The following is a 24,721-nucleotide window of genomic DNA, read 5'->3' as shown; positions in this document are numbered from 1 at the left end:
GAAGCGGTAATGTTGCATCAGATTAACATTTCAGTCATTTCTGACTATTAACAGTAAATTAGGACGATTATCACTTATTATTTAGACTGGGCAGCGTCTTAAATACATATTTCTTCAATTTTGCACTTTTCAAAAACTTTTCTCCAAAAATATGTGCGTCTTTCTAACGCGGTGTAAGGTCTTTGTTGTCCATCGCAAGCGATGCTACCGAAAACAACTCCGCGAAAGTTATTTACACTGACTGCCATAAACAGGAAGCTGTAGTTCCCCGTAAACAAAAAAAAATAATTTTACGTTTACGTTGCCATATACATCTCATTACATTACCTCTGAATAGTCAACAGGAAAACGAATAGCATCAAAACAAGAATGGCTAAACATGCTGTGCTGTCATCGGGGGATAAAATGTGGAGATCTATGGCTTGTTCAAAGTTAGAGCTGCGTCTGGATTTCACTCTTGCCTGTGGACAATCCTTCCGGTATGTTGGTTAAACTTTCAGATACAGTGTCTAAACATTAAATGTACCATGCGCGCCACATGTTTGACTTACTACAGTTTACATCATCCTCTGTGTTCTCTACGTTAACACGTAATCTCATCACACAGCTGGAGAGAAACTGCAGACGGACATTGGACAGGAGTGATGGGAGGGCGAGTGTGGACTCTGACCCAAACAGATGACACTCTTTGGTACCACGTTTACAAAAAACAGGACAAACAGGAGATGGGAGGTGACGGGAACAAAGGAGCTGGTGTTTCCCTCCTGCAGGAAAGTAAGGCAGAGAAGAGGTTTAAAGGGGCTGTGAAGAAGGAAGAAGATGAGCCGCTGAATGTTACTTTAGTCGAGAGAGTGGAAGAAGATATGCTGAGAGATTACTTCCAGCTGGATGTGAAGCTGGTTGATCTGTATAAGGAATGGGGAGAAGCAGACTGCCATTTCAAGCACATAGCAAACATCTTCACTGGTCAGTGTTTGCGCACGCTTGATAGGCTATCATTTATTACTACACCGTAAATCACAACTGAAATGTTTGCTTAAATTGTTTGGTCTTTCTCCAGGCGTGCGAATGCTACGCCAGGATCCGACTGAATGCCTGTTTTCCATCATTTGCACCTCCAACAACAACGTCTCTCGTATTCAGGGGATGGTGGACAGACTCTGCGAGGCTCTGGGCGCCCCCCTGTGCCAGCTGGATCAAACCTCTTACTACGACTTTCCTACGCTGTCATCACTCGCAGGTGCTTTAAACTTATGCCACAGACCTTACACCCCTGCGTATTATCTTGTCAGCACTGTTGCTGTCGTCCATGCAGGATTTACAACTGTGCCAGGAGGACCCTGGATCTCCAAGGATATTATTTGTCCCTTTACTTTTGTCATTGTGTTACTGTCGTGGTTCAGTGGGAGCCAGCCAGGAGTCCCAAGTTTGTTTGCAATTAAACAATATTTTCATCCTCAGTCATATTACAGAAAAGAAAGAAGTGCCTTATTAACCATTACCTACAGTGGAGTTACTCATTTAGTGGATAGTTGAGTAGTCGGACTCACCGGATGTCTGTATATGTTTGTGTAAGCCTCCCGTGACTGGTTTAAAAAATATATAAACAAGCCAGACTTTTTCTTTCCCCCTATACCAGAAAAATATATCATTATTGATATATAATCCTTTCTTCGGCACTGCCGCAGCAACAGTTTTTTTCTTCAAGTCTTAAGATTTCATACAGCCATATGCGTACATTTACCTCTGCCTTGAAAAGTAATTTTCACCTGTTATGGGAAGGGTTAGACATCAGAAATCTTTAACTTGGTTTTAAAAAAATACTTGTACATGCAAACAAAACGCTTACTGTCATCGTATTTGTGTTGTTTTCTCCACTGTTATTGGCAGACGACAATGTAGAGGCATGCCTCAGGGAACTTCGTTTTGGATACAGGGCTCGGTTTCTCCAGCAGAGTGCAAAGCAGATTCTTGACACCCAAAAGGTCCAGTGGCTTGACGATCTGCGCACAGTCCCATATCTGGAGGCCTGTGATGCTCTTCGGACTCTCCCTGGTGTTGGCACCAAGGTACAATGGCAACAGAAGCTGTTAGCCTCCTACAGATACTCTTGTATGGTATCAGTAGCATGTAATTAAGGCTGACGTGTCATCTTGTAGGTGGCAAACTGTGTATGTCTGATGTCCCTGGATAAGTTGGAGGCCGTACCCATCGATACACACATGTGGCAGATTGCTAAGCGTGACTATAAATATGGTGCAAACAATAGACAAAAGAGCATCACAGATCAACTTCACAGAGATATCGGTTAGTATTCACACACCTGCTATGTAGTGTTCTTCAAGTGTTACACTGATTGTAAACACCAGGTAATGCTAATACAATGTGCAATCTCATATTTCTACACAGGGGATTTCTTTAGAAAGCTGTGGGGACCCTACGCTGGTTGGGCACAGTCGGTGAGTGTTATTGTCCTGTAACTGTAACTGTCTTTTATTTTAGTCCTCTGTAAACTAAGAATGTCTCTCTGTTTTAGGTGTTGTTCTGTGCTGATCTCCAGAAGTTCAAAAGCCTAAAAGAAAGGGCACATCTGAAGCAGCCGAAGAAAGAGGAAGAGGATGATGAGGGAGGAATAGCAGAGTGCAAGAAAACCAAGATAAAGAGAGAATACGATGGAACTGTGAAGACCTTGAAAGCCAAGTCAGCATGTCACAAGAAAGCAAAGATGTCCGTAAAGAAAGAGAAGGTGGTATGAGGTACAAGCTTCTAACATCAGGATTCACATCACAGTTTATTACTGCACATCTTCACACACATTGCTGATTTAGCTTCAATTCAAAACCCACTGAAATGAAATGCATAGGTGATTTATTATTCAGAAATTTATCATAAAACAGATTATTGTATAGATTTCTCAGGGTTTTTTGTATAATTTGTCATTTACTGTAACTTTTCCTCAGTCTACTTTCCTACTAGTTTTCTAGTACAAATAGGGCACTCTAGTGATTTATTTTTAGTAAAAAAAGAACAAGTCATTCTCACCAAGCCCACCTAATCCATTACTGGCATGTTGGCTCTTCAACATATTGCCAGAAGCAGCCCCTAGGTGGCACTACACATCACAAAATATTGCTCTCAAAGACCATATCACATAGGCCATTTTCTGTAGCCTGCTTTTTTGAATATTTGAGAATAAATTGCACTTTTTCCCTGAGTGAATACTTTCTGTCAAGCCTCCCGGCTCTTGTTCCACCATGTACTAACACATCCTGACATTTGTGTGCACATTGGAAAAGGTCAAAGGATGCCAAAATGGTGCTGTGTGTTTCTTCAGTCCACTCCCTGCATCAAAATAGCATTTCTGTCGGTCGGATCATAAAATCTGGTTTAACTGGGTGGCTATGATGTGCCATTCTGCTTGTATGTTTATCTATAGGCATTGGTTGACTGTGTCAGCTGGTCTTTTTATAGCAGGGCTTGCAGTTATCTGCTGTCAGTGCTAGGGGCTACTGTGACTCTCTCTTGTGACAGCACGGTCATGTCTCTGGGTGTTTGACTTATTACGGTTCCTTTTCGGCAATGACAGAGCAATATTTTCCTTTGTTTAAAATATACAGAGGCCAAATTTGTTTAAATGCGGAAGCAGCATACATCTCTATCAAGACCTAATTTGAGAAATATCTTCAGGCTAAAATGAGTTGATGCATTAGTTGTTGCATCTGTGTGTGTGTCTGTATGTGCGTGTCCTGCATCCATAGAAGTGTTTTATTTGGGGAGGAGAGTGCAGCCATGTGTGTTAATGAATATGAGTCATCTTTCATCCTCATTCCAGTTGAGCTGGGCAGAAGCTGGGGCCCAGCTTTAGGGCAGAGTCACAGTGAAGAAGAAAAGAATAAAAATAGAGCTGAGAACAGGAAATAAAAAAAAAAGGAAAAAAAAGAGAGTGGGAGCGATTGGGGGATAGGTGAAAGTGTGCTAAGGGGGAGGATAGGTGAAAGTGTACTGGGGGGAGGAATAGGAATTGTAGTTGGCACACAAAGACTGAAACAAGGCAACCGTGGCCTGTACATTATGTAAGAGATGGGTCTCAGCTTGTGTTATGCCCTCGAGGATTGTTCAGTTGAAAGGACATCTCCTCTTTCCTCGAATAAGAGGGCACCGTTACTTCCTACAAGCACCAGGAGGCGCCACTTTTGGAGCTCCAGCACAACGGAAAAAGCCTCCATGTACTTGCAGAAGTGCAGCAGCTGGACTGTTTGTTTGTAGTGATGATGGCAGGTGAGGGGGTTTTGTGGTAGCTGACCTAGAGAGATATGTTGTCAAAATCAGATCCACTTTAAGTGGGTGATACCTTTTGGTACACACTAAACATTACTATACCTTGTACCCTGCCATAGGTACACCTATACATTTGAATGTGAACCACAGCAGCTCTATATTTTGTCACATATAGTTAGTGGTGCTACTGGACTGCATTAATAATATACATATAATTAGATTGAATTCCTCTTTTATGTTGTCTATCACATTATTATTTTGTAAAGTAGGGATTTATGGTGGAAAAGTTCAGATTTCGCAGGTTTATCTGATGAAACTGTCTGAAATATTTTAAAATCTTTACAAGGACTGTTAATAGAAAAAACAACCAGATCGTGTTGTCTGTGTTCTCCTTGGTTTAACCTGTAAATTAAATGAATGACATATCAACACAGATAGATAGATAGATAGATAGATAGATAGATAGATAGATAGATAGATAGATAGAAAGAAAGAAAGAAAGAAAGAAAGAAAGAAAGAAAGAGTATTACTATCCATTTATTCAAAACAATCTCTTTTCATATCCAGACTGTGAAAGTTTCTTTCTGCTTTGAGCCCAAAAATGGTCTCCATGCACCTCTACATTTTTTGTCTACCACTTAAAATGATGGATGTCATTATTTCTGAATAGTAACAGACCGTATTATATAACCGTATCTGATAGACTCCGTAAGATGGATACAATTTAAAGAGAGTTGAGTTTATTCACCTTAGATGTGGTGAAATCAAATGCCGCTGGAGGCAGCTGTGGGAAGAGCCTGATGGACGGGGGAGGCAGTCCCCACATGGAAGTGTGTCCTTGGGGCCCACAGATGGGGAGATTATTCTTTGGTGTCTAGACAACCATAGGGTGAGGAGTAAGCCACAGAGAGAAAGACTCTGAGCACAGAGCTGGCAGAGGTATTGTAGATGTCTGACTTAAAAGTGTGGATAGACGTTAGCATATGACTGTCTTGGCTGTTCTTAATGAAAGAGGCTTATATTGTGGAAAAAATGAATACTTTCTACCATCTGATAGGATCCTTGCTTGGCTGGCTGTGATTAAGGTTCAACGCCTTGTAGATTGGGAGGAAGAAACAGTTCCGTCTGCTCCAGCGTTGTATTTCAGAGCTCCTACCAGGATCAATTCTAATGACTAAGTGGAAAGTATTCACCACATTCCAGGACAAAGATGGTATAGAAATACTACCCACAGTATATATGGGGTAGCATGAGTTCCATGTGTGGTTTTGGCATATGTCAGTGAAGCGAACTCCTTCCTTTTTAAGAATTTGTTCATTTAGCAAGCTTTAAATAAAACTCCCCTCTCACTTTATTTAAAGCCCACTCATATTCCCCCCCATGAATCAAGAGCTGTCAGCTCCATATACATGTACGTCACAGGGCTGATCTTCTTTTATTCACCATAAGAGGGGCAAACATACACTAATTTATTTTATTCTCAGTCATAAGGAAAATAACAATTATTTTATTGTAAATGAGAAAAAGTTTTTTTTAAAGTAGGTCAAACTATTTTGCAAAAACAAATGAGTAATGTGATATTTAATCAAATGTAAGTCTTATTTCGGTGAAAATTCATACTTGTGAGGTGAGGACCACCTTGGTGGGGCTTCTCTGTTTCACTGTGGTTTATGTCTCATAACAGGAGGACAAATTGGCTCATGTCAGGGTATTCATTTTAAAAGGAACGCCAACGTTCAAATATCTCTTATTATTTTATTTTATTTCATTTATGTATTTTCACACATACAACAGCATATAATGAATAAAATGGATTGATATAGAAACGAGGAACATTGATTATTTGTGTAAAAATAAAAATGCATATACAAACCACAGAAATAATTAAATATTATGAAGATTCATTTCGATATCATGAATTAAATGGGATGATAGTTATTTTTTGTTTTAAGATAGCAAACCCTTGATAATATGTACTTTAGCATTCTAAATCTATAAGACAGAACATTTCAGGGGATGTTGGCCAAATTTTGTTTTGTTAAAAGGAAAAAGATGATGGTCATCCCATCTGGAATTATGAGAACCAAATTTGAAGAAGCTACCAAAGATAACTGGGGAGTAAGTGACAGGAACAGAACATATTGTATAATAAAATTTTGTTATCATACTACATGCTGTAAAATAAAATTACTGTTATCTTGAGAGAGCAGACAATATGAATTCATAACCACTGTACTCAATAGGAAAGACACAAAAATGCAGATGTGCTAATTATCTAAATTACATGACACCGATTGCATAACACTCACTTCCTATTCTTTTATATCCGTTGAGTGCTTTCACGTAGGTAAGGTTTGATATCTTACCTATAGAATATTAGTCATAATCCATGTACAATAATGTGATCACTATCCTGAGGTGTCCTAGCTCCACCTGTCCAAACCCTTCAGTGTCTCCTGCTGGCTCAGTAGTAATATAATGGCATTAGGACAATCCTCCGAAGCACTGAAGTTATTTTAGGACTCGGCTGTACAGTCAAGATGACATAATGAATTTGACAAACGCAGAGAATGGTTACTGAGAACAATCAAGGTTAAAGTCCACAGTGTGCTTGAAGACTTTTGTCTGCAATAATGCCTGTGTTTGGTTTCAGTCATGGCAAATCCTCAATTGCATGTCCAAACTAGAATTTTATGTTTGTGTAGATACAATCAGGTGGGGGATGAAGGAGAGGCACTGAGCCAAGGTGGTGCAGCATGAGGAAACAGTGTCAACTCGGCTCATTCTGGCCTGCTCCCCTGTCTGCAAACCGTGGTTGGAGGGCATGAAAGGAGAGGGAGGCTTGGGTTTCATGTGCAGATCTGTACCCAACGTATTGTCCTCGCTGCTGTATCACCTCTCATCTGTCTCCTCTCCACCACAAGGCCACTTTAACGACCAAGTTTAGTGCATAACATCTTTTTTTTTCCAGCTACAATCTTGAGAAAAACCCCAGAACCTGCATAGTGGCACTGCATGCCGTGATGATGTCAGTGCCAGTGTCGTCATATTTTCAGTGGGCACTGTCTAAACAGGCTGCTTTGTCAAGGTAGATAAATTGATAGCTTGCGTGCTCGACCGCTGTTGCGTAACAGACGTTCCGGGCGGTGGGTAGGTAGGTAGGCAATCGTGTTTTATCCGCTTGTGAGGGGAGGGAGGGGGGCTGTGTGTGAGAGGGAGGGGGCGATGTGGAGAGAGATGGAGCGATCGGAGGGGGCGTACATCTCCTTACTAACTCATGGCTAGAGAGCTGGCAGCAGTACAAGGCTGCTGTATGTCGACAGAAGACCAGTCTCTCACCTCCACCCCCGGCGGTTGTATCCTGCGGGTAAAAAGCTGCGCACCTGGACTACACTTTTCCTTTCGCTCATGTCCTAGTCCTTATAGGATATCCTGCCACAGCGGACACTACTGAAGAGGAGCCGCACAGACCTGCCGCAGGTACGTTTGCCAGTAACGGATGGATGGCAGGGGAGCCGCTATGCGGCGATACTTTGCGCAGTGATCCATGCGCACGTTGTCTCTACCTGCGCCGCGGTAACAGCCGTTTGCTCACGTTTACGTCAATTTAATACACTACGGCTTTAACTCACCTTTTTTTTTTTTTTTTTTTTTTTACCCATGCCTGGTCTCATTTGTGGTATTTAAATTTGAGCACGAAGTAAGAGCTCCTCTCTCCATCGTATGAACAAAGAAGGCGGCAGTTTAGGTGAATTTTGCAGCTGAAGGTCTAGCAGCGTCTTCTTGACGTTAAGGACGGTAACGTAACGCTGTTACTGCTTTTCGTGACCAGCGGGGAACAACGCTCGACTGCGGAAATATACAAAACTAGTCTTGAGTTTTATCGCCCTATTTATGTATGTATGAATGTAATTCATTTTTCATCTAAAAACTACCACAGTCCTCTACAGTAACTAATTTTAAACGGACCTGTTTTACCTACCGTCAATTAACGTTACACTGGGAACAGCTCAAAAACATAACGGTGTGACACGTTACAGTAACAACTTCAGACTTTGACATTCCCCTCGTAAATTTATTTGAACGTCAGTCCGACATAAATGTTCAAATATCCCAGGAAATCTAAGATGAAGGAAGAAGAAAAACCTGTGTGTACTTCGGTGAGACAGCAACAAGTGGAGTAGGCTACTATTTATTTAATTGGCAACCGCTGGCAGGTGCGCGACCTGTTGTGTCTATGTGTGTGTTCACAGTGTATTTATGAGGGTTTTACAACCTCACATAGTCTATTCAGGTGATCTGAAGTTATCGGTTTCCTTATCGGAATTTGAACGCATCAAAAGGTAGAGGGAGAAGACCAGTGTAGGGAAACCATCCAATGCGCCTCTCCCTGAACGCACAACAACAGAGCTGCTCCAAGGTGCCACTGGATGTAACACAGAGCCCTGCCAGATGACTTTAAGTAAAAAAAACAAAACTAAAAAAAACAAACACATACCCTGATCTACTGACAGGAGAAAAGGGCCCTGCCTACTTCTAAAGCAGATCGAGACAGATTTACTGGCTGCTGTGACATGTTTTCATGGAGAAGTGAGATTTTTAGGGAGTAAAAAGGTGTGACAGGACAGAAGATGATCCATGACTGCATTCCTCTGTGTTGAATATCCCATAAATGGTGTACTGCAGTGGATTATGTTGTTTAAACAGGTTATCATTCGCTCATATTTTGGGCGAGAGGCCTATAAACTGGCAGGATATTTAAATAATACCTTCCAGTTAACAGCTGAGGGGACACACTTGCCAGAACAGACAGTCCTGAATTGTTAGTGGAAAATAAAGCATAACTCAAAACAATAATTTATCAACAAAGCACCGGTCCACTAAACATAATCTAAGTAAGCTATTTTTGGCTATGAGAAGATGAAGTCCAACTTAATGCGTTATTACATTTTTTAAAGTTGGAAATACACATCACCAGCACTCTCTCACAAGATAATACTTCATTTTACACACAACCTACTTACCAACCCAGTAATTACCACATATCACCATTTTATTGCATGCAGCTGTAACAATGTGAGAGTCTTGGGTTAAAGTGCCGCTGTGGTTAACCCCCTATCACAGGCAAACGGTTTATGACTTGTGATGCCTGTAATCTATTTTCCTGAAAGTGTTTTGTGGCTTGGCATGGTTTGGCCGCAGTCTCAGTCAGTCACCAGGCTCACTGTCTTTCAGGGTCCGTTTCTAGGAATGCATGAGCAGTCATTTCGACATGAGCACTGTCAAGTCATGTTTATTTATTAATTCGGTGTGAACAGCGTAACATTTCTGGTGAACTTTCTTTCCATGATCACCTGTCGTTTGCCAATATTCCCAGTCTGTGTTTATCCTTGTGTACGAAAGGCCGTGTCTGACTTGTGTGCGTGGAGTCATAGTGCAGTTCAAGTGCCTTACCCTTTAAGGCTGTCCTTCAGCCTTTGATCTCTGGCCCGTGTGAAGGTAGAACATCAGTGAAAGATGTTGTGGGGCTCAGCACTTTTAAGCTGGACATCCGCTCCAAGTGGGCATCAAAAGCATCAGCGATTGGTTCAGGAGCCTCCTCTCCTCATATAGCATGACCTCGCTGTGTGGTCTGTTGCTCTGCTTGAGTTTGACAGCCCCCCTCCCACCCTCTCAAGGCAGCAGAGTGCCTCAGGAGAAGCATCTTTAACAGGCCTTGGATTGTCTTAAGAGCTAAATGGACAGCTTCAGTCTGAAATTGGGTGACTTCACCTGGAAAACTTTCTGGAGAATCTATTATACATATTGAGAGCTCGAGTATGTCTTAATATGTATCAGTACAGTTTAAACAGAATAGTTACGTGCCCGTTTTATTAAAATGATTTAATGTTGTAGCACGAGAATATTGTGGAAGCTGTTTGCAATCCATATGTTTTTTCAAGGTGTGGAATTTTTAACGGACAAACCAGCGGCCTCCCCCACCACTTGCATACCAACATAACCACACATACTCCCTCTTCCATTTCCCTCCTCTCTCTGTTTGTCTCTCTGTCTCACATACACACATATCCACATGCTTACACTGCTTCAGTCTCACCTCACTCCCTCCACAACGCAGTACAAACAAGTTACACATCTATATGGAAGCTGATGGGCAAGCAGTAATACTTAACTGAACTGTGTGGCAGTACAGAGGTCCACAATGACACTCAGCTCCCAGCTGGTTTATTCCAGTTTATGTCTGCCATCAATTTGTGTTGATCTTTTTTTTCTCTATTTGTCCATGTTTACTACTCCTCTGTCTTTTCTTTCCCTCTGTAGAAATGGTCTCTCTCGCTCTCTCTCTCTCTCTCTCTCTCTCTCTCTCTCTCTCTCTCTCTCTCTCTCTCTTACAGTCAGCGTCTTGCTAGTTTTTTCAAATGTTTATTTTTTTTCTGTGCATGTTTGTGGGCTCATTCAAGAGCCATCTTGATACTAGATCCTACCACTTCACTCAGGTATTGTGTGCTCACTCTATGATTGGGTGGCCTTGCATAATAAAGTCTGCAGCCACACATATTCTAATAAGCAGTGATGGAGGCTGGGGCTGGTTATAATTTGAACTTTTAGTCACAATAACAGTAATGGCTCCATTGGTCAGTCCAGACTGAAATATATCTCTCAGCTCAATGTGCCACTGTGCCTCACAGAGCTGCTATCCTGGCTGTAATCTAATTGTTATTGCAGTATTTGTGCTGATGTACCCAAAGCAGAAACAAAGCAACATTTGCTTGGACACGAGACTTTGGTGAAAATCAACATGTTTTAATTCAAAACCTTTCAAAAGAAGCCAACGATTTCAAATGTTGTTGTTGAATCAGAAGCAGCTGTGCAAGAACTTTGCTTAAGTAAATTACAGTTTAAGCAATCTTTTGAATTTAATCATGAACCATCTGATCAAAGAATAAGTAAACAAGATTTCTGACGGGACATTCGGTACTTTCTTTTTGTTTTTTCAGGACGCTTTTCGGTTATTACCGAAAGTTCGATACCCAGCCCTGATGTAGACAAGCGAGCATTAGATCGGTCTTTGTTCAAAAGACAAATATCCTTCTGTCCACAGACTTGTATCAGCCCATGGAAATAGTCCAGCCTGTCTGGAATCTGCCAGAGAAAGAAAACATTTCATAGACAGAGAAGATTCTCTGAAAACTTGACTGTAAACCCCCACTGACTGGTTCCTAATGCAATATTGGAATATTACCTCTTCCTATTAAAACATTGGCGTAGACATGACATCACTACAGCACCGATTAACTGATTAGTAGCAGCTGCTGTAGTACTGAGTCATTTGATTGTGTAACCAGCAGGTCTATATTGTGGGCAGGGAATTTATAGTAATCTTCAGATTGTTGCTTGCTGCTGTAATATTGGATATTATCCATGGGCATTTCCTGCTCTGGACAAAGCACATATTGTTCAAGACACACAACATGCTCACCATCATGCAAATGACATACAGAGTGATGTGTCCCCTGTCCCCCAGGGGCTGAACATGATAAAAATACTCTGACTGAGAGTGCACCCATCTCCCATCTGCCTTCTCTCTCTTGGACAGTCACAGAGGGACGTTCTGTCTTATTCGTGTGTGTGTGTGTGTGTGTGTGTGTGTGTGTGTGTGTGTGTGTGTGTGTGTGTGTGTGTGTGTGTGTGTGTGTGTGTGTGTGTGTGTGTGTGTGTGTGTGTGTGTGTGTGTGTGTGTGTGTGTGTGTGTGTGTGTGTGCTTTAGTCACAGTACTGTAGGATGTAATATGCAAAGATGGGCCATGGAGGGATTTAAAGGAGTACATTTTTATTCAAGCCAAATTACCCCAAAAATCTGATTACACTGATCTAATTTTGTAGTGTTTGGTTAGGAGTGACACCGGACAAGGCTGTTCCTGGCCTGTCTTCAGACTGCTTGAGTCTCCGAGCCTGTTTGCATTAGTTCAATGAAAACTTCTAGTCAAATTGCCCAGATCCAGTCAAGAAGGACATTTTTGGCAACTGCTGCTTCTGTGTGTGTGTGTGTGTGTGTGTGTGTGTGTGTGTGTGTGTGTGTGTGTGTGTGTGTGTGTGTGTGTGTGTGTGTGTGTGTGTGTGTGTGTGTGTGTGTGTGTGTGTGGGCTGCGTGCTTGTGCTTTTGGACGATGGGTGGAGATGAGATTTATGTTGACAGCATTTCAAATACAGCAGCCGAGTGTTTCTCCTCTCTCGCTGAAGATTATTTGGCCAAATGCCTTTTGAAACTCATTAATCTCTACTACCTATCTTCACACACGTAGCCCGACACATGCTGGATTGCTTTGGGTCACGATAGAGGTATGTTTACTAAAAGCCACGTCTCAGCAGTCACATTGTTTATGTTCGACTGCCAAAGTCCGCGCACCTGCCGGTTAGCCTCACAGGAAAGGTGAAGCAGGCTCAGTTTCTCCGCATGCCTTCCTGGATAGATGGATGTATCTGCACTGGGACCATAACAAACCTGTTAATACTCAAACATAGTTTCCTTGTGACTCTTTCTTTTTTTCTCAAATATTTTCCTCCTTGGTTTCTGTCAGTTTCTATCAACTAGCTGGCTCTGTCTTCAAGCTCTAGATTTACAGCCCTCTCTCCTTCTCAGTCTTAAATTTGTCACAATTTTCAACCCCCCGCCTCCTCCCCCGCTTCGCCGTACCCTCCAGTCAGCTTCATCACATCAAGCCTCCTCCACCTTTTCCACTCTTCCATCTTTGTTTCTCCCCCTCTGCCCATCCTCTCTGTGAGCCACTTTATTACTGTACATCCACCTACTCTTTCTCGACCCATCTCTCTGTCTTCAGGGCTTTCTTTCAACGCTCGCCCAGGAGCATGCTGGAGGGCTGTGTTAAAATAACTCCAGTTAAATGAGGGACAAGAGACAATAAAAAAGAAAAGGGGGAAGAAAACGAAGATTAGCCAACAGCCCACCAGAGAGAAAAGACGAGGAGGCTGAGACAGAAAGGAAAATAAACACTGAGGCTACTGTGAGCAGGTGGAGATTGAGATATACTACCTCTCATGTTACTGTACTCATTGACAGTTTTTCTCTTCATATGCTCGTGTGTGGCAACAAGATTGTGATTTGCTGTGCACTAGTCAGATATTTCTCACATCCCAACTAACAGTATACTGTGTGACTTTTTGCTTGGGGCACACACACATACATAAACACATTTTCCATATACTCACACAGATTACTCACACTTGAACACATGTTCATGAGCACATGCCAGCTATGGTGTGCAGCTGCAGTAACATCTCTGAAACCTGCACATCGTGGCTGTGAATGGACCTAAGGTGACTCATAAGCAGCCGAATGAATTCTCCCATCGTCACTTGATTTCTATTTTCTGTGCTTTCCCTCCTAATGTTTCAGCTCAAGTTTTGGTCTAATCCTGAGTACGCACCCTGATGCTATCTCCTACTGTGAGCCATACTGTAGGTGGAAACTAGTGACAAGAAGGGAGGTTTGTGTAAGTCAGAGACAGAGAACAAGGGCGCTCATTTCGGAGATGTGACTGGCAGCTGTTTGTCTAGATGACTCGTGGGATTGTGTAATTCTCATGAGCCTGAGGGGTTTCTGAGCTCTCTGAGCCTCAGCACACTCGGTGGTACAGCTGTCAGCTCGTGGCGTCTATGACTCAAACAGAAGTCGCAGTAAAGGAAGTCGAGTCCCACTGCTTTGAATAAAAACAAAATCCTGAAGACTTTGGAGGAGAGAGAAAGTGATATTCTTCCACAGAACATTTGATGGCACACAGAGTGAGGACAAATGTTAATGTGTCCATCTGCCACTGAATGAAACCATCTGGGACTCCTACCCTTTTTTGGCTTGATCATTTTGAGGGTGCTACTTTTTATATACCATACAAGCTTGCCTTTGTGTGTGTTCTTGTGTCAGAATATGTGCAATGTTTTCTGAAACCATACACCTCACCACACCCTGTTTGTCTGCTGTTGTCATGCTGCTAAAACTGTATAGGAGTTTCAGTGACATGCCCTCTGAATCAGCTTAGCGAGGCTGCAACACGCATCCCTTAAATTATATATAACCTTAATCTCTGACTGATTGACATTATTTCATGAATTCAGTTTCAGCAAGACCACTGCAGATAAAATGACAAAAATACTTTGACTTCTGCAAAGAAGTCAAGCTTTTTTTTGTGTGCTGACTTTACCGTAATAAATATGTTTTTTTACTGTATTTCTACATTGTTGTAGTGTTTCATGTCTATGTCTATGCTTGTGTCATATTGATGAGATTTACATGCTTGTTTTTCCCTACAGAAACGCAGTGGAAGGATGGTGTTACAGACAGATTGAGACATCCAGAGGGACCAGTCACTGCACACCAATCTGAGACAGACCATGGCCCAAAAGTCTGTCCTGTTCCTGGCCTACCTCCTGTCCTTCCTCTGTTTGTCAGATGCTCAGACTGTCATTGGTTATTCCTCCTCCTTCACTTCTTTGGACCTGCCTGGGATTCCTTCACCTCCACCGACTAAGCTGACTGTTCGATACTGGCCCTCTTTGCCTACCAGAGGCCGTAGTGATGTGCCCATCAGAGTTACAATGCGGGATAGGATAACAACTATGAATGCTGTGGAGCAGGAGCAAGGGATGACCCGTCCGACAACGGAGACCAGTCCCTCTTTGATGTCTGCCCTTTCTCCGCAAAACCTTAGCAGCGGGCCACTTGTAACTCGGCCAACAGCCTCCAGGTCCAGGACTGACACAGATAGTTTAGCATTCATCAGGGCCATGACAAAGGGAGATGCTGCAACAAAAGGCTCAACTCCACCTCTGCCCACTTTGCCCTCCACTGCTGTCGCCGAGCCTGCAGGTGATAAGCCAGTGACAGCAGGACATCCAGAGGGAGGATCAATCAAAGGGACAGAGGATGGTGAGTCACAGGACCTGGGATCAGGCAGCACTCCACCTGTGACATTTGTGAAGGAGGAATCGCCTGTTCCTGTGCCAACGGCTGATGATGAACTGGCACAGTATCGGCCACAGGCACAGACGGTGATATCTGAAGTTTCTGATATAAAAACTCCGCCACTGGACAGTCAGACTGTGAAGCCTCACCTGTTCATGCTGACAACAACCAGTACAACCAGTACGATATCTACAACACTACAGACAAAGACAAGAGCCACACTGTCCCCTGCGGTCACACAACAAACACCTCAGATTGTAGTATTAACAGGTGAGACACCAAATATGTTAGAATGAAGGCTTGTTGACACTACAGGGTTTGGATCAGATGTCACACCATGTCATAAATGTATCTTTTCCTCAAATTTCTAGGTGATCTGACATCCAAAACTCCTTCCACTGATGGAGTAAGTCCAAAGCAGGACTCTGCTGCTGTGACGTTACCCCAGCCCACATCTGTCACCACCGGTTCTACTGATAAACAGCCACAGACTGTAGGACAACCAGATACTGCCCAGAGCCAGAAGAGTTTGCAATCAAACACCACAACACCACAACTGACAAGCACATCAACGACTGTTGTGCTTACTACACAGGAGGTTGTGAGAACATCCTCCAAAACAACAACTCCACTCGGCAAAATGACACAATTAGGAAAGCATACAAGCACAACTGTGCAGTCATCCAAGACAGGTAAGAAAAAAGGGTCTTGTGTTCCGTGGTGGACTAGTTTTAGAGTTTCCTCTGTCGTCTGATGATAAATTGGAATTATTTGTACAGCTGGGACTTTTTTACTGGAAGAATTTGAAAAAAAAAAAAAAAAAAAACAGCTTCAAAGTAGGGAAAAAGCTGAAACACTTTTCCATGGAAAGCAGGGTTGCAGTTGTGGGGGGTAGACACAGTGAGGGAAGAAAGTATGAGGTGAGAGGGGGGAGTTGAACAGGGGGCAAGTTGGAGTTGCAGCCAGGCAAAGAGATAAGAGACAAGAGGGAAAAAGTAGGCTCTGAAAAAGAGACTGTTGGGAATACAGATGAGAGAGAGAGAGAGAGTAGACAGGGTGGGTGAAAGTGTGGTCAAAGGAAGGTACAGGCATAGAAAAGGCAGGGAGTGGGAATGGTAATGAAAACCAGATGCAGAGAGATGAAGGGAGGGGAGATGAGGGAAAGTAAATGGAAAAGGAAAAGCATGACACATGGGGTACATGAGCCAGTCGCTTAGATACCAAGAGAATAACATCTTAATGACTTTTAAACAGCCATGTTCTCCATCAGATCGCATTTAAATAGGGAGCTACACACTAATTTGTTGGTGCTTGAACATAATCCCAAATTTTTGTTAGCATATGATGCTAGGGGCGATTCTTTTTCTGTTCAAAATTAGCTGTGTTCGGTTCAGCCAAACTCTCTGGCACCTCCTTAACCTTGACATAATAGTTGTGACTCCGAGGTCTGTTAAATACATTGAAAATCTCGACTGTGGTTGCAGCTGCTGCGCTGAGTGTAAAAAGCAGCACACTGGGTAGCCCTAGGTTATGTTTCTCACATATATCTGCGGAGATATTGGTATTAACAAGCCTGACAAGCACCGGAACCAAATTGTACATGAACACGATTTAATTCTCACAGTGGTGGTAAAGCCAACACATGGGCCATGAACTTAAAAAGATGTTTAGGACTGACAAACAGTAGCATTGGTTGTCATAAAGAGCATACAGCAATCGATGTGCAGACAAGTTCTTTTCAGTGTGCTAAATCAATAGAATCAGTGCATTAAAAAGATTCATTAACCGAATTGTTCATTGCTTGACCAGAGCGTCGACTACATAATCCCACTCACTGAACTGAAAAAGGTAAATGGTTTATATTCCTCTCAATCCCTGACTTCCTGAAACGGAGGTGCTGTTGCTTTGACAGACATGCCAAACTCTGTTTATTCATCCTGCTGTTATCTTTGGTGAAGGCAGGGTACACTCTGCACAGGTTGCCAGTCCATCACAAGGCCGGCACACAGAGAGACAGACAACATTCATGCTCACATTCACACGAGGCCAATTTAGAATGACCAATCTTTGTATTGGTGATGTCTTTGGACTGAGGAAGCAATAGCACCCTGAGAAAACCCACGCAGGCTTAGTGAAAACATGCAAAATGCCACACTGGACCAAGAGGTTCGAACCCAGAACATTTTTGCTGTGAAGCTACAGTGCTAGACACTGCACCGCCCAACTAATAATTTTTGATCATTTGAAAGTTTTGCTGCTGAAAATTGCATATGAATGCTGTTGTTTTGAAGAAAACATTCACGAACAACACAGGGCTCGGTAAATCTAACCCCCGTCCCGTACAGACACATCAGGAAACCTCTCGTAGAGAGCTTTTAGAGAGCTCCTAGCTCCGCTGCACCACAACAAAACTCTGTCATAGGGCCATAAATGTGTTTCTAATGCCTGTCAAAGCTCCAACAGACTACCAGAATTGGAGAAAAAGAGAGTCTGATATAAGTTTCACAAAGCTGTTAGCTCTTGAGTTTTTCTCAGTCGAGCTGAGTGTGCATGCTCAAAACTTTACTTAGATTAAAATAAACATTGAGTTGTTGAGACTTTCCAAATGTTATTGGACCAAATTAAACAAATTCTGATAATTCTAAGAGACAGTCTGTTTTGTGACATTCAGAAACATGTATTTACAGCCACTCTTCTTTTCCACAGTTGTGTATGGGTAAAAAGCATTTCAGACCCGTGTGCATCACATGATGAACACTAAGTTGTAGTCACCTGGTTTGGCCAGTCCATCAAACTTATTAATTATTACTCTTTTAAGTCAAGTATACTTGTGTGTTTGCGTACATGCGTGTGTGTGTGTGTGTGTGTGTGTGTGTGTGTGTGTGTGTGTGTGTGTGTGTGTGTGTGTGTGTGTGTGTGTGTGTGTGTGTGTGTGTGTGTGTGTGCGCATGTTCATGCGTGCGCATGTGTGTGCCCGTTTATTACTGGATCATAAACATGAGTGTATTTCCTATGAGATGGAACAGGATATTTATTTTTTAGTTCATTGCAACATGTTGACATATAAAGCAGTGTAAGCAGTGTGTGTGTTACAGAGAAAACTCAAGGGTAGGGGTAAGTTTAAGTGTATCCAGCTGTGTAATGTGATCAGCACATCTGGAATGTGTCTCGATCTTGCTCCTGTTAGAAAGAAATGTCTGAGGGAAGGAAGTAAAACATACCTTTATAAAAATAAAGAAGTGTGTCTGATCTATATGCAGCGCCCACCTATGTGAAGCCTGAAAGTGTGCGTGTGTGTGTGCGTGTGTGAGAGTGTGTGTGATGGGAGTGTGTGTGAAGGGAGGGTTAGAGTGAGGGAGAAAGCTAGGAAGTGAAACACATGCAGGAGTGAGTCATCGGTCTTTGTATCAGCTTTATGGGTGTCTTCTACAGGGTGAGGACAGCTTAAAGTCCTCCAAGTGACTGATTGTTTTAATGTTTTACCACTAATTGTGTTGTTACACCCTCCCTCAGCTTTAAAACTGCGAAACCTAAGAAATAATTTGATCTATTTGCTGTTTTCCTTAAAGGTATTCATCCATTTTTACACTTAGTAGTACTGTTAGTTACATAATTTCCTGCTTCTTACTCGACTCTTGTGTTATGTGTTTTTATGCTGTTTGTTATCTTTACAGTCAAGCACTAAGCACTGAGGGAAGAATGGCCCTATGATTAGAATGCTGTTGGGTGTTTCCAGTGTGTTACTGCAGGATAAGGTGGAGCAACTTGAGTAAACACAAGTCAGTGTGAGCATGAGAAAATTCGAGAGAGAGTGAGATACCGTATTGTCAAGGTGTCTTGTCAACAGACAGAGTTTTGTTTCGTACAACGGCAACGTTGAACAGAGGGTTGACCTGGTTGATAGATCCATTGTGACACTGCACTGTGTTGCCTAACTAAGATGTTCTTGATAATGACATAATCTAATCCAATTAAGACACACAATAACCTCTAGGTGATTCAGAGTGCTAATTTAGACACGCGTGTTTATGAATATAGAGGGGATGATCAACTTGTGATGTACATACACATTATATATTAAGTTTGCTAGATATGATTAACCATTTCAGCTGTATGTTGGTATTAGCATTGAAATTAGGCCTTTTGGGGCATAATATGTTCAGTTTTGTTAAATTTTTGTACACTTTGTCTGGATTAGTTTATTTTATTTGCATTTTAGGCCATATTTTTTAAAACGATTGTACAGCTGATGGAGCAGCACACTAACCTGATCCTCACAGAGAGGAGAGAGAAAAGAAACTGATGCAAATTTAGTCCAATTTTTTTTATATAAATTTTACTGAGAATGTACAGATTGGTTTATTTATGTGGACTTTTGTCTTTGTGTCGAGAAGCTATTTAGACCTTGGACAATGTGTCTCTGCAGAACTGATTAAATTACTACAAACAGTTGAGATTGTCAGATAGTTCCAGCTTGTAACTTTGATGGAGAGCTACACCCCTCTAGTGGCTCTCAGTAGTACTTCATGTATTTTTGTGTTATTACTCTGCTTTTCAGATTAATGGCGTCTAGGAACAATTTAACATATTTGTCTCATGTATTTAATTTTTCTTTCTCTTTTTCCAGGGGCCTCTACCTTCCTTTCCACCAGTTTTGTGCCTGGCACCCAAACGAGGTTTGGCCCCACATATCAGCCTGGTATTCATCAGAGAAACCAATCTCACCTGGGACGTCCTCACCAAGCTCCCTATTCCACCTTTAATCCAGCCCTCTCCCCCAGTGCCAAGCCGTCCCCTAATAGCACACTTCTTTACTGGGGTGATCTGAGCCGGACGCTGGCTTTCGTCTGGGAACTGCATGTCTACGGCTCAGCGAGCCTCTTCCTCCTCCTGTTCGCTGGAGCTGCTCTTGGCCTCACCCTGTCCCCTGCCACGAACTGTCCTCATCGGGGTGCTCTTGCACTCGCCAACACCCTGTTGTTTCTGGCTGGAGGACTCAGAGCAGCTCTCTTTCTCATTGACCCTTATGGCACACGAAATGTCCTTCCTCGCACCGCGGTTACAGCCCTCTACAACTTACCTCTGCACCTGCTAGTATGGACGCAGGCTGCCGTGGCACTGCTGGCACTGAGATTGGCAGGAGTGAGTGTGCTACCTTCAACTTTGGAGCGTCCTCCTCTGGTGGCCGTGTTGGTTGTGTTGCAGTGCACCCTGCTGTTGGCTGCTGATCTGCTCTCCACAGCCCTGTCTCCTCTGGTACCTGTCACCCTACAGGTCCTCTCCCTGTGTTGGGGTCTGGCTCTCTGTCTGGGTTTCCTCTGCTATGTCTTTCCACGTATACGCTGTCCTCCTATTCCCCTCCCTGGAATCCCTGAAGAGCCCAGAAGGAAGGCTTGGACAGGGAGCGGGAGGATAGGAGTGGTCCTGGGCAGAGTGCTGGCAGTGTGCGCAGTTATGGGAGCATTTTGTTGTGCTTTGCATGTCCATGCTACATTGTGGCTCTATGGACTGTTAGGAGAGTGGACACGCTTCAACTGGGGATGGTGGCTAGTGCACTTCTGGGCCCGGCTCCTGGAGCTGGCCTGGGGCTTCTCCCTCCTACTCATGAGTTCCTGGGTGTTTTGGAGGCCTCAGGGTTGGCGGGGAAGGGACGAAGGTGGACAAAATGGCAGAGCAGCAGGAGACCTGCCATCCCCCGGCCAGTCTGTAGGCTCCACTCAGAGACATACCTGCTGGTCTAAGATAGTCCAGAGCCTGAGAGGGAAGCCCTGTAGAAAGTCTGACAGTAATGGTGTAGGAGGAGGTGTAGGAGAAGTGCCTAACAACTGGGCTGGTCAGGAGCGTCCTGGAGCTGACATCAGCAAGAGTCTGATCAGGAACCAGAACCATGAGCAGGCCACTGTCCAGCCTCGCTGCGTCAAAGACAGCAACCGGGGACGCAACCACAGGGGCCACTCTGCAGAACGGGGCATATCTGATGGTTCTACTGGCTCCCTGCTGAGACTGCAGGCGTTGGGCCGGCCTCCTCAGCGCTCAGTGAGTGGCAGTCTGGATCAGGACAGGGATACTTCCCTGTCTCTCTATGAGTTTGATCTGCGACCGCCCTCCCCCATTGACCTGACCCGCAGTATTGACGAGGCTCTGCACAGAGAACACCTGCTTGGAGGAGGGAGTCTGTTTCATCCTCTGAACCCAACTTCACAATCCCCTTCTCAAGGCTCAGGGGTCAGCCAGGGGCCCTGGCTTCGCAGGAACAGTGATCCTCAGATGCTCTCTGAGAGCAGCGAGGCCCCGACAGAGTCTTCCATGCCACTAGGGGGCAGCATTCTCAGCAGCGTGCCCAGCAGGCAGGTGACTGCTCCCCCTACACCTTCCCACCAGGGTCACAGGTGGGCTGGGAATGGGATGGGAAGCGTCCCTTCATCAGTGTCCTGCCCTGTGTCACTCCGTCCCTCCAGAACATCAACGGGACATCTGGGGGAGGACGGAGTGGAAGACACACGACCGTTTATCACCCCAGACTCTGAGAGGGCGCGAGGGAGAGCCGGGAGGCCGGTGGGGTCGCGCAGTTACCTGGAAGTCAGTCGACATGACGATTCTGCCAGTGTCAGCAGTGAAATTATTGACTTATGAACTGATACTTGGGGATAAGGACCAATGACTGCACATCAAACACATCCATTTAAAAAAATACTGTTTCTTGTCACAAATATTGGGATGATTTGGTCATTAAACTGCCTAAAAAAAAATTATTTTCAGAAGACGGAAAATAGCAAAAAGAGGACCTGGGTGAGGAACGTAAAAGATGTATCCCCTAGTTGCCTTTTACTTTGTTAAAGGTTGCAACAACTGTGTTTGTGGAACAGATATGGTAAACATTTTACTCTGGGAGCAAAAATGGGAGAAACAGCACACATAAACAACACAACACACTCATAACTCTTTCCATCTCTTTCTCTCACACTCATTATCTCCCCCTCTTTCTTCTCTGTATAACACTGATAGAACTCCGAGTACTTTGGGACCATACGTACATTTCCTGAGAACGGCTATTAGCAGGTCCATGCTTAAGTCTGAAATGCATTTAATATGTTTAGACCTTTAGCTCCCTGTCTGGGAACATACTTAGCACCTTTAAGTTTGAAAGGTAAAAGACATATGTGGCCCAAAGTGTCTGTAAGTCCCAGTCTTATTGTTTCTATGAAAAAAATATCTGCATATATTTGATCGTGAATTTAATTGCTTAAATAGAGTTTACTCGCTGTCTCCCATATTTTGGTTTGCTATGTGATGTAAAGATGTGCCATACATAATCATGGTTGTTTTTTGTGCTATTTTTAATGGATCTGTAGACCCATTATTTGGGTTAATTCTCCCTGGTGTCAGTATCATAGTGACTCAGCTGCAGATTACTACGTCTAAGCTCTTAACATGCTGCTGCTGTTGTACTTGTCCAGTTTGCCTTGTATGTTAAAGCGGGTTACGTCAAGACAGGTAGTAAACAAAAGTCGGAGACATAGCTGACATGCAGACACATGCTTACATGTGAAACTGCTGCTCAGGCTTTTAGCTATTGGAAGAAATTGCCAGATATTAAAATGAAATTCACCTGTGAGGTCAATACATTTTGTTATATTAATTTGCTGCTGGACAAAGCTTTCACAATCAATAATCATGCATAATTGAAGCCTTTTGCAAAGACTGAATATGAATATACATCATAATTATGCTCTTATCAGTTGCACTGAATCAATTCAAATTGTTTGATATTTAATTACATGCTACACAGCTTTGCAAGGCTGCAACACATACGACTGGCTTGGCATGAACCTCAGAACTCTTATACTAAACCTAACTCAATAACAGAGCACTTAACTTTAAGCCTGAGCACTAGACTGAAGTATTTTACTACCCAAGAGGAAAATACCTTTCAAAAATATATGATGTATGAGCAACAATGTAAATACTGTTATTTTTGATGTTATTGAATAAAGGCGTATTTGAAACATAGTCCTAGTTGTTACTGTGAAAGACAATCTAAAGTGGTATTGCTTATGTGTCTGAAATGTGCAGACAGTTATGCTATTTTGATGTCAGATTGTGGCCTGTTTAGGACACGCAGAGCTGTGACAGTTGATACTTGACCCCTGGGGTTTTGTCAAGGACTTTCTGGGCTGTGCTCAGGATTGTAATAATGATGCAGGTTTTGTATAATGTGCAGTTAATGTTTTTTTCTTTTTTTTAATCATTAGAGGAGCAGTATGTAGGATTTAGAGGCACCACTCGCCGCACCCTCCCCTTTCAAGTGTGTAAGAGTATCTATCTTAGCCACAAGATTTGCAAACTACACGAGGCCCTCTGTAGAGCCAGTGTTTGTTTTGTCCCTTTTGGGCTACAGTAGAATCATCTTGGCAGGCTCCATGGAAGAGAACCCGCTCCTAATGTGGATATGAAGGACTCATTCTTAGCAAGAAAACACAACGATTCTTAGTTTCAAGAGATTATACACTAATGAAAACATAATTATAAATGTTATATTCCATTTCTGTCAATAGATCCCCCTAAATCCTACACACTGGTCCTTTAAATGTCGACAAAGTATTTTTGGTCATTTAATTCCGTTGAAACTGTTTTGATCCTGACAATAGCCTGGTGGCTCCCTCCTCAGTCTTAGATTTGAAAGGCTTTGTTCCAACATGAGATATCTATCATTGTTTTTTTTTTTTAAGAAGACTTGATTGATCAATCTTAGATTGATACCTGTAATACTATCTTGGGATGCTGTTTTGAATGTGTAACGATAAAGAGAAATTTTTTCAAGGTGTTTGAACAGCATTTGAAGTAAAGCTTAGTTATGTTCCTAATTAGAGCCAGTCTGTTGCTTGTTTACTGGTACCTCAGTGACTCGCAGTACCTTCCAGTGTTGTGAGATGCTTGACTTGTTTAGTATTTACAGTACAATGGCCTTTTGTTGCTGTCTACATTCCAATGACCCTGTGTGATTTCACTGTTTCAGTACTCGCCAGTACCTGTACTTACACCATGGCTACCGTGGTTCTTCCAGCAGCTGTAGTATTTTCCCACAAATCAGTACGTGCCATAGAAAATACAATCAATGTGCCCCCTCCGGTCCATAGTCACTTTGCAAGAATGTTAAACAGTGTTGGTTTCATCTGTTTACTTTGCTCATTGAAGTTTTGTTCTTGTATTTCTTGCTGCGTTTCATGTCTGGATTTAAATAAAAATGAGAAAACTCGAAATCCCTTTACTGTCACATGGTGTGTTAAATTGTTAGTGTGAGTAAAATCAACTACTTGAAAGAAAAGCTCCCTTTTTGCATTTACCACCTTGACCCCTTGTGTTGTGGTAAACACTGATAGACAAAAATTGTGGATCATAACCTGCAGTTGTAGCTGCAGATGTTAATTACAGTTCCTGATAAATCCATGATCACTGACTACTCAG

At 42.9% G+C, this 24,721-nt stretch overlaps 2 protein-coding genes across 2 annotated transcripts; both read left to right on the top strand.

The window, feature by feature from the left end:
• The first annotated feature begins 65 nt into the window (after positions 1 to 65).
• ogg1 (8-oxoguanine DNA glycosylase) lies at positions 66 to 3,214 on the top strand. Its single transcript, XM_069724035.1, has 7 exons — positions 66 to 479; positions 608 to 966; positions 1,061 to 1,240; positions 1,891 to 2,069; positions 2,160 to 2,307; positions 2,410 to 2,459; positions 2,537 to 3,214. Exons 1-7 carry the CDS (start codon positions 370 to 372, stop codon positions 2,753 to 2,755), a joined length of 1,245 nt encoding a protein of 414 aa, XP_069580136.1. The 5' UTR covers positions 66 to 369; the 3' UTR covers positions 2,756 to 3,214.
• Positions 3,215 to 7,503: 4,289 nt separating this feature from the next.
• LOC138636144 (proline-rich transmembrane protein 3) lies at positions 7,504 to 24,516 on the top strand. The gene is made up of 4 exons (XM_069724010.1): positions 7,504 to 7,758; positions 14,605 to 15,526; positions 15,628 to 15,948; positions 19,884 to 24,516. Exons 2-4 carry the CDS (start codon positions 14,686 to 14,688, stop codon positions 21,887 to 21,889), a joined length of 3,168 nt encoding a protein of 1,055 aa, XP_069580111.1. The 5' UTR covers positions 7,504 to 7,758; positions 14,605 to 14,685; the 3' UTR covers positions 21,890 to 24,516.
• The last annotated feature ends 205 nt before the right edge of the window (positions 24,517 to 24,721 follow it).

Source organism: Brachyistius frenatus, unplaced genomic scaffold, assembly GCF_029030835.1.
Source record: "Brachyistius frenatus isolate BFR_SWC_R1_liver_20210118 unplaced genomic scaffold, ASM2903083v1 Contig_6, whole genome shotgun sequence".
Lineage (NCBI taxonomy): Eukaryota > Metazoa > Chordata > Actinopteri > Embiotocidae > Brachyistius > Brachyistius frenatus.
This window is presented reverse-complemented; position numbering and strand designations above follow the sequence as displayed.

Excerpts from the sequence above, each read along its gene's own strand:
- ogg1 (XM_069724035.1), top strand. The coding sequence starts at position 370 with ATGGCTAAACATGCTGTGCTGTCATCGGGGGATAAAATGTGGAGATCT. Across the intron at positions 480-607 it reads GCCTGTGGACAATCCTTCCG|CTGGAGAGAAACTGCAGACG; the intron begins GTATGTTGGTTA and ends CTCATCACACAG. Across the intron at positions 2,460-2,536 it reads ACGCTGGTTGGGCACAGTCG|GTGTTGTTCTGTGCTGATCT; the intron begins GTGAGTGTTATT and ends TCTCTGTTTTAG.
- LOC138636144 (XM_069724010.1), top strand. The coding sequence starts at position 14,686 with ATGGCCCAAAAGTCTGTCCTGTTCCTGGCCTACCTCCTGTCCTTCCTC. Across the intron at positions 15,527-15,627 it reads TCAGATTGTAGTATTAACAG|GTGATCTGACATCCAAAACT; the intron begins GTGAGACACCAA and ends TCAAATTTCTAG. Across the intron at positions 15,949-19,883 it reads TGTGCAGTCATCCAAGACAG|GGGCCTCTACCTTCCTTTCC; the intron begins GTAAGAAAAAAG and ends CTCTTTTTCCAG.